We start from the raw sequence: 9,215 nt of genomic DNA on the forward strand, positions 1-9,215 counted from the left end.
CGGGCCGGTGTTGCTATGGACCGAACCGGTCCATCAGATTTCCTTTAGTAGGATTTGAGTGTATTGTTGTGGAATAGAAGTGTACGGGTGGAGGCTAGAAGATGGACATTTTTTCTTTATGCAACTCCATTTTGTTGTGGGGAATGAATGCAAGAAGGCTCATGAATGATCCTTTTTTCAAAAGTAGGAGGATAAAGTTTGATTAAAATAATCTTTGGCATTGTCAGAACGAAATTTTCTTATTTTTATCCCGAATTGATTCTAGATCATGGTGTAAAAATGGGAAGGATAGTGCTCATATCTGATTTATTTTTTAGCAGAAAGGTTCAAGAGACTTGAGTGCAATTATCAATGAATGATACAAACCATCGCGCCCCTAAGATGTTAGGAATTTTTGAGGGTCCTCATATATCACTATGAATAAAGTAGAAATGGATATGAATCTCTTAATTTTGTTTGAAAAAGAAGCTCGTTTATGCTTGACTAACTCACAAATTTCATAATGAAAAGATTCATTTTCGAACTTGTAAAAAAACTTTGGGTACTTATTTTTTAAGACATCAAAAGATGGATGTACTAATCTAAATTGATGAACCGAAATAGTAGATTTTTAATTAAGTAAGGATAATATAGAATAACTATTATTGATAATAGTGGATTTGTTCAGCCCTCTAGGTAGTACAGTCTATATCTCTCCTTAACAAATCCAATCTTCTTCTGCGATCCCTGGTCTTGAAAAAAGCAACAAGTAGGGGTAAGAAGGACTTGACAATTATGATCATTGGTAAGTTTTTGTATAGAGATTAGATTTGTGGATAATTAAGGTACGTTGAGCACATTTTTTAGAGAGACGGAGGGAGATAAGAGTATGCCATTGGCCTACTACTGTGGTAAGAGAACCATCAACAGTGATGATTCTTATCACTCGAGTAAGGATTGTAGTTGATGAAGTGGGTAGTGGAGTATGCCATGTGATATGTGGCTTTTAAGTCAATAATCCATACTCCTTTCAAATGATTTCTAGAGGCATTTAATTCAATGGATATAGAAAATTTACCTGAAAGTACAAGAGAAGAAGATGCAGGTGGTTTTTCAAGTGATACCAGAAATTATTTTAGCTTATCAATATCTTCTTTGTTGAGCTCTCTGAAACTGGACTGTGTTTCTGGGTTGGGTTGAATTGTTGTAGTGTTAGCTTGTGATGTTCCCTTTTGTCTTCTTTGATTTCACTCATTATTTGGGGGCTTTCCATGAAACTTCTAGCATGTATCTTTTGTGTGTTTCTTTTCTTGCAATTACTGCATCAAAAAGAGTCTGTCTTGAGGTTTTGAGAAATCCTTACCTCTTTCCGTCCACGTCGCCTCTTTGGCTATCACCATTGCTAAACCTTCAACAATATTTGGTTCTAGCATTACACCTCATTGGCTTTTCCTCAGCACGAATGAGAGAAATGGTCTTATTTAGTGAGGGTGTCTCCTCTTTGCCAAGGATCTGAACTCTAACTTGGTCAAACTCTGTATTCAATCCGCAAGAAAGTCATACACTCTATCTTTCTCAATAAAGCTTTTTAGGATAGCCGCATCTTCTGGACACTTGGTTTCTATGAATCTGTATTGATCAAGTTCTTGCCACAAGCTTTGAAGAAGAGTGACATATTCAGTCACAGTCTTGCTTTCTTTTTTGTGCTTCCCACCTTGACTTTAATTTCAAAGATTTGTGCATCATCTTGAGCTTTTGAGAAGGTTTTCCTGGCGGCATCCCATATGTCTTTTGCAGTAGATAGGAACATGAAAGTATCGTTAATTTTTGGAATCATGGAATTCCACAACAATGACATGATCATGGAGTCTGTTTCATCCCATGCCTGAAAATTAGGATCTTCTTCTTTTAGTTCGACACTACGGAAGTGATTCATCTTTCCTTTTCCTTTCAAATAGGTCTTCACAAATTGAGACCACTTCAAACAGTTCTTCTCATTTAAGCGATAGGAAGGTTTCATATTTTGGAGATCTCTTCCTTGGTGTACCATAGTGTCCTCCATTTGGTTAAAGCTTTGGGAGGAATTTGCTTTAGACATTACTGCGGCAAAGGGCAGCGATGAAGGTTATATCAAGCAGTGTAGTAATGAAGGCTGCGTTGGTTATAGATAGGATAACACAACAACATGGGAAGGCTGACAATGAAGGTATGACAATACAAAAAAAAAATAGAATTTTCGGCAACAACAATGAAAGCTCTGATACCATGTTAAATTCAGAGAATTGGAGAGGAAAATACTTAATTTTATTGCACAAATTTATTCTTATTTGTAGATCTATACTAGATATCTTAGTAAAGAAATAAATAATTACAGAATAATTCATAATTGTTCTAATATAATCATTCCTAAATTAGCCATCTAAATATGGCTGGAGATCAACGTGATCTAGGTGAGCCTCCCATGGATTCCCTTCTTAGCCGTGAGATCAAAATGCCAAGGGACGACAATGACTTACTAGGTGATCCTCCCATGGATTCCCATCCTAGCCATGGGATCAAAATGCCAAGGGACAGATGGGATTTAAAAATGGCCAACTTTGTGCCATAAAGCATTGCAGGTCTCACCACCATCTTATATAATTTTCCCTTAAGTTTAAGGGGGACTTTTCTTTCGCACAATGATAAGCTCGATGCATTCCTTCACTTCAACCATCCAACTTGAATTCTACTAATAATATCCCCATCTATTTCACTATAACTCTGGATAATAGACATAAGATATCTAAAACATTTACGATTACTAATGACTTGATCATCTATAGTCACAATTGCACAATTGGATTTATTACTACTAAAATTATACTCCATATATTTGATTTTAGATCTACTCAAATGAAAACCTTTAAACTCTAAGGTTGACATCCATAATTTAAGTTTACCTTCAACTCCTCTAGTCTTATCAACAAGAATAATATCATCAACAAAAATCATACATCAGGCTACATCCTCTTGCGAATGTCTAGTAAGAACATTCATGACTAAAGCAAAAAGATATGAGCTTAAAGCTGATCCTTGATGTAATCCAAATGAAATAGGAAAATATTTGGTCCAACCTCCTTGTGTTTGAACTCAAGTAGCAACTTTTGTATATATTTTATTAATGACTTGAGTATAAGCATTATTAAACCCTTTCTTTTCTAAAATTCTCCATAACACTTCTCTTGGAACTTTATCAAAAGTTTTTTTCTAAATCAATAAATATCATATACAGATTCTCCTTATTCTCCCTATACTTCTCTGTCAAATCTCTCAATAAATGTACAGCTTTCATATTAGGCCCACCCGGCATGAATCCAAATTGATTTTGAGAAACATTAGTATCACATTGTAACCTATGCTCAGTAACTCTCTCCCAAAGTCTTAAAGGATGACACATTAACTTAATTTCTCTATAATTCACACGCTCTTATGCATTACTTTTATTCTTAAAATTAGGAATCAACATATTTCTTCACTCATCTGGTATCTTATTCGTCTTCAAAATAATATTGAAAAGTTTCATAAGTCAAAAAATTCTTTCATCTCGTAAGCATTTTCACACATTTATTGGAATATCATAAGGTCTAACAACTTTTCCTCACTTCATTTTCTTTAAAACCTCTCTAACATCGGTTTTACTAATATGCGATAAAAATAAAAATATCTGTTTTTATTTAGGGTGCTAAGATCACTAAAGTCAATCGTATTTTTACAATCTTCATTGAAAAATTAATCAAAATATCTCATCCACCTTTGTTGAATATCCTCGTATAATAAAAACACTTTTTGATCTTCATCCTTGTCACTTGAAATAAATCCATTTATCTCTTGTTTCTTTGTCTGGCTAACTTATACATGCATTGTTAACCTTCCTTAGTATCTAATCTATTATATAAATCATTAAAAGCTAAATATTTTGCATCACATATTGCTCTTAGACTCCTTATGGTTTTTTTTTGTATATTTTCTATTTTTTGAGTCTAATCCAATTTTTATAATAAAGTTTATTTTTTATCTTTTCTTGTACATTTTGATTCCACCACCAACTATTTTTACTATTAGGAGTTTTTAATTTTTGATACTCCAAGCCATCATTTGCAACATTCTTAATATTATTAGTTGTTTTTTTCTCATAATATTAGCTTTCTCATGTACAATCATAATAGTAAGATCTCGAATCTTACTCTAAAAAATATTTTTGTTAGTGTTCTTTAAATGCCCATATGATTGTAGGATAACAATTTACTTTATTTTTATATTCTGCATCCTCATCTTAAAGTCCAAAACTAATAAATGATACTAGATACATAAGCTTTCACTCAGAATAACTTTATAATATTTGCAATCAAAATAATATATTTTATATAATAAATAATCAATTTGAGTTTTACTATATGCATTCTTATAAGTGATAAGATGCTCTTCTCTTTTCTTAAATAAGTTGTTAGCAATTAAAAAATCATAAGCTAAAGAAAAATTTAATATAGTCCTACCACCTGCATAAGTCGCTTCAAAGTTATAACCACGATAAAATCTTCTACCTCTATACTAACATATCCATTTAGATCTCCTGTAATAAAAAAATCTTCAAGTGATATTTTTTATATTAATTCTTCCAAGTCATTTAAAAATTTTAATTTTGAACACATATTTAAACTTACTTGAGGAGCATAAACACTTTTGTTCTTGGATTTCTGTGCACAGAAAGCTCAAAACTCTTAGTCAAATTACTAGCCTGATATTTTGTTCTTGGATCTATACTTGCTACCTATACCTAGACTTGTTAGTTTGTCTAGTGGAGAAAAAACGTAGAGATATGGTGGGCAGGCTTTACGACTGCTGATGAGAGTGAACTAGGGTCTTGCTTGAAGATATTGAGGTTTTTGAAGAGGAAAGAGAAAAACCAACATTTTCGTCTATAATTAATACAAGCACTGTTCAAGCCCTTTTGAAGATTAGATGTGTTTGGAGTGCCTTCCCTTAATTTTCAGTTTTCCATGAGCAAAGCCCACTGGATATGCAATCATTTATCAGACAAAGTATCCGTTCATGTTTAGAATAATTTGCATGAAAATGATATTAAAATACCTTTATTTTCACCAATGTTTTTAGTTTCATTTGACTGGGGTATCGATTCTTGGAGTGCTCGTCACCTGAGAGAATAATATGTAAGTGCTTATGCACAACATTGAGCCACATTATAATAGATTTTATCAGTACAAGGTAACATGGTAACATTTTGAACTTTGTGTATGTAGTGTGCAAGTTACTTAATGGTAACTGCCAATGATAGTGTTAGTGCAATAAAGCATGCATTTTTTTCCACCTAAAAGGATTATTTTGTTTTTTCTTGCTTGTATTGGCGAGTCTTTTGGTTGCTTTATTCATTCTTACTTATGTTGTTTTTGGGAAAATACTTCACCAAATTTCTTCATAGTTCATCTTTTTGTGATTGTATTTGACTACCATCTGTTTAATAAAATAATAATTCTCATACTCTATTGAGGATCTTTCTATCTCCTTCATATTTATTTGGTTAAATATTAATTTGGGTGGTTTTAGGGGTTTTAATAGTTTCATTAATTTATGTTGTATTATCATTAAATTCTAAAAATTTCAAAAGGTATATTCATTATATAATTTTTTGTTAAATTTTATTATTAAAATAATTAGGATATGAAATAACTTTTTTGACATATTGTGTTAGTTACAAGTCATAGTGTCAGACATGGTATGTAATTGGTATCAATTAATATTTTTGACCTATTTTGAAAATTTTGGTGTCAGTTGTGCACCGCAAGAGAAAATTAGTAAATTAAATGGAAATCCTAAACAAAGAGAAAGGATGTACTTTTAGATAAGAAATTTCTTTGCTTAGTCCTTTTGATCAAGGACAAAGGCAAGCAAAAATGGATGGAGAAGCCTTAAAAGAAGCAGCTTAATAGTAGGAACTAGAAAGAGCCTGAAGGCATAATCTGCTGACGCTAATTGGATTCCACAAACGTTTGCATGGTTATTTATATTTTTGTGTATAATAGACTTAAATAATAAACAGTAATTAATTATTAATCTAATTTCATTTTGCATTTCATAAAAAACCTAAATGATAAAATAATCTATTCTATATATTAATCTATCTATTTAATTATGTGATTGCAGCATATTGTTTGTAATAATAGTTATTAAACCTAATGATATTTACTTATTCGAAATTTTTTATCACTTTATTTAATGCATAATTTTGTTAATTAAAAATTATATTATATTATGGCGGGTTTACATTAAAATTTAAAAGAAGTTTTTTGAAGACATGATTTAAACAATGTTAATCTTCTTTGCAAAGTTCAAATTAAAATTATCCCATATCAGTTGAACAAGCCTGATTGGTTTAGTGGTTAGAAAGTGAGCACCAGTTGAAGAAGTTGGTTGGTTTAGTGGTTAGAAAGTGAGCACCAGTTGAAGAAGTCTGGTTGGTTTAGTGGTTTAAGTGGCTTCTTATGTTCGGATTTGATAGTGGAATGCACATAGTAGAGAGAATTTTTCTTACTGTGATGATTTTGCCTGATCCCAGCAAAACTATCTGTTTTCTTTGGCTCAGTGCCCACCAAAGTTGGTCTAGATTGGTTTTGGCTGACTTTTGAAGCCATGGCTTCTTTTATTTTCTATTCTCCTTAACCCCACATAGTGGGATAAAGGCTTGATGTTGTTGTTGTGTTAGCATAATGTTGCTCTTTCATAACTTTATGGTTATAAACTCGTTTTTTATGAAAGTATGTCTAGGTTTTCATGGTTCTATGTTATGTAATCATTATTGTACCTGATTTTTGTTCAATTATATAGGGTGATGGTTATGTGCTTTTAATTAGGTTTTATTGAGAAGAATGACCTTATTTGAGAAAAACTGCGCCACTTCTATGGAAAAGTTATAACTAATATAAATAGATTGCCCGTATCTGATGCACCACTTTACTTTGATATATATATATATGTATGTATGTATTGCCGTGTCCGCGCCGTACCCGTGTCTTATATTTTCAAAAAAAGCCGTGTCCCGTGTCCGTGTCCATGCATCATAGATATTATGTAATTTTAATTAGGCTTTATTGAGAAGAATGACCTTATTTGAGAAAAACGGCGCCACTTCTATCGAAAAGTTATAACTAATATAAATAGATTGCCCGTATCGGATGCACCACTTTACTTTATCTATTTAATTTTAAAGAAAAAAAAAATGCGTTTGCTATTTTTGTTGGCAGCACATTTCTAGTGTTCCTGCATTTATTCTTTGTCTAGTATCTCCATTTTACTTAATTCACCAGGGGAAATTGTTTTTCAGTTGACCTGGTTATCTTGTTTTTTATTTTAGCAACAGCTACCAGGTTTTTTGTCCTTTTGCATTCTTATTTCCTGCTAATATTTTAAAAATTCTTCAGAAAACTGGACTGTTTGTAATTCAACATCTAACTTACCTGTTGTTTAGATGGACTGTTAAAAACTGTTTACTTCAATCACACATTATTAATTAGGTTTCTTCTACTAATTTTTATTAAACTAAATATTTTTTTGGTTATAAAGTAATGGAATTCATGCAAGATAGTTTTTTTTCTCAATAATTTTGTATATTTAATTTATATTACACAACTAAAATAGTCTCCTGACTTTTTAAGTGTATTTTTTAGTCTTAAACTTTTTACGGTGTTTAATTAGTCCCTTATTCACCAAAACTGAACAAATTTGATCCTACCATTAACTTTGCTGTTTATTTGGATGAAAACTATGGGAGGAAAGTTTTTTCGTGAGGGTAATTTGGACATTTGAAAGTCAGGCTCAGTAGATATTAGTTCGATATAACAGGATTGACCCACCCTAGAATGTTCATGATGGTTTCATGAAAAGTTTCTCTCCACTAATTTCCATCCAAAATATGACAAAGTCGATGGTAGGATCAAAATGGTTTAGATTTAATGATTTGAGGGACTAAATTGAACACCTAAAAAAGCTTATGACTGAAATTGATACAGTTAAAAACTCAAAAAGGATTATTTTCATCATTTGCTTGTTTAAAATTCATATCCTCTAATTATTTTCTTTCTTTACTATAATTTATGAGCAATAGGTTCTTATGGATCAACTCTACGATACAAGAGCGTGGAACGGATAAAGCCTATTGGTAAACATACTCTACTTGGTGCAAGTGGAGAAATTAGTGACTTCCAAGAGATCTTGCGCTATCTTGATGAACTAATGTAAAGTCCATTGAATATTCTAATTTAGAGTTTTACAAGAAGTATGATAATATTGCATTTCTTTCTTCTGGTGCCTGTCTTACGAGAAGCGTGATAATTTTATTTAATTTTATTCTTTCTACAGTATTTATGATCATATGTGGGATGATGGAAACTCTCTGGGCCCTAAAGAAGTTCATAACTATTTGAATCGAGTAATGTACAACAGGCGCAACAAATTCAACCCTTTGTGGAACTCACTTGTGGTTGGTGGAGTTAAAAATGGGCAGAAGTATCTGGGGATGGTCAGAAAATTTTTGCTTTATTACAATATTTCCTCTTTTGTTCAAGAAAATCTTCTTGTTTACCAACATGATATGACAATTTTATTCCTGCTTTCTAGGTTGGCATGATTGGAACACATTATGAGGATAACCATGTTGCAACTGGTTTTGGAAATCATTTGGCAAGGCCAATTATGCGTGCGGAATGGCGTGAGGACTTGACCTTTGAGGAGGCTGTAAAAATTCTAGAGAAATGCTTGCTTGTGCTTTTATACCGTGATAGATCAGCTATCAACAAATTTCAGGTATTATTTTAGTTTGATGTTATTTTTTTTTTTGGTATGACTTAGTATCATCATTCTTTGTTATATGCTATTGATTGAGAACAAATAATGGGTGGGTAATGGTTGAAGGAGAAGAGAAACAGGGAATGATGGATAAGAAAGGGAGGAGAATTTTTTAGAAGAAAAAGAGGTTACTTTGATTTAATCCAAGCTTTAATTTCTCAATCAGCAGAGAGTCCCAATGAAAAGGAGTTGGAGCGTAGCCTGTAAACTATTAAAGCACAACAGGATTTGTAATTTTTAAGAATCTTTAAGTTTACTTTCCTGCTTCATAAAGGATGCTATAAAACCTTTGAAAACCACCCAAATTAGTAAATGATGAATTAAAACTCAAGAGATCCAAC

The 9,215-nt window shown here is 32.1% G+C and overlaps 2 protein-coding genes across 2 annotated transcripts in view; one reads left to right on the forward strand and one right to left on the reverse strand.

The window, feature by feature from the left end:
• Positions 1-1,412, reverse strand: part of LOC110097410 (enolase) — a 13,492-nt gene extending 12,080 nt beyond the window's left edge. The window contains exon 1 of the mRNA XM_028698496.1: positions 1,343-1,412. Coding sequence (XP_028554329.1) covers positions 1,343-1,412 — 70 coding nt within the window. The remainder of the gene's footprint in view (positions 1-1,342) is intronic.
• A 685-nt stretch (positions 1,413-2,097) lies between these two features.
• LOC110094912 (proteasome subunit beta type-4-like) lies at positions 2,098-8,859 on the forward strand. Its single transcript, XM_028698497.1, has 4 exons — positions 2,098-2,185; positions 8,129-8,264; positions 8,389-8,548; positions 8,647-8,859. The coding sequence occupies exons 1-4, from the start codon at positions 2,098-2,100 to the stop codon at positions 8,842-8,844; spliced, it is 582 nt and encodes a 193-aa protein (XP_028554330.1). The 3' UTR covers positions 8,845-8,859.
• The last annotated feature ends 356 nt before the right edge of the window (positions 8,860-9,215 follow it).

This window comes from Dendrobium catenatum, unplaced genomic scaffold, assembly GCF_001605985.2.
Source record: "Dendrobium catenatum unplaced genomic scaffold, ASM160598v2 fragScaff_scaffold_1092, whole genome shotgun sequence".
NCBI lineage: Eukaryota > Viridiplantae > Streptophyta > Magnoliopsida > Asparagales > Orchidaceae > Dendrobium > Dendrobium catenatum.

Excerpts from the sequence above, each read along its gene's own strand:
- LOC110094912 (XM_028698497.1), top strand. The coding sequence starts at position 2,098 with ATGAAGGTTATATCAAGCAGTGTAGTAATGAAGGCTGCGTTGGTTATA. Across the intron at positions 8,265-8,388 it reads CGCTATCTTGATGAACTAAT|TATTTATGATCATATGTGGG; the intron begins GTAAAGTCCATT and ends TTCTTTCTACAG. Across the intron at positions 8,549-8,646 it reads GGCAGAAGTATCTGGGGATG|GTTGGCATGATTGGAACACA; the intron begins GTCAGAAAATTT and ends CCTGCTTTCTAG.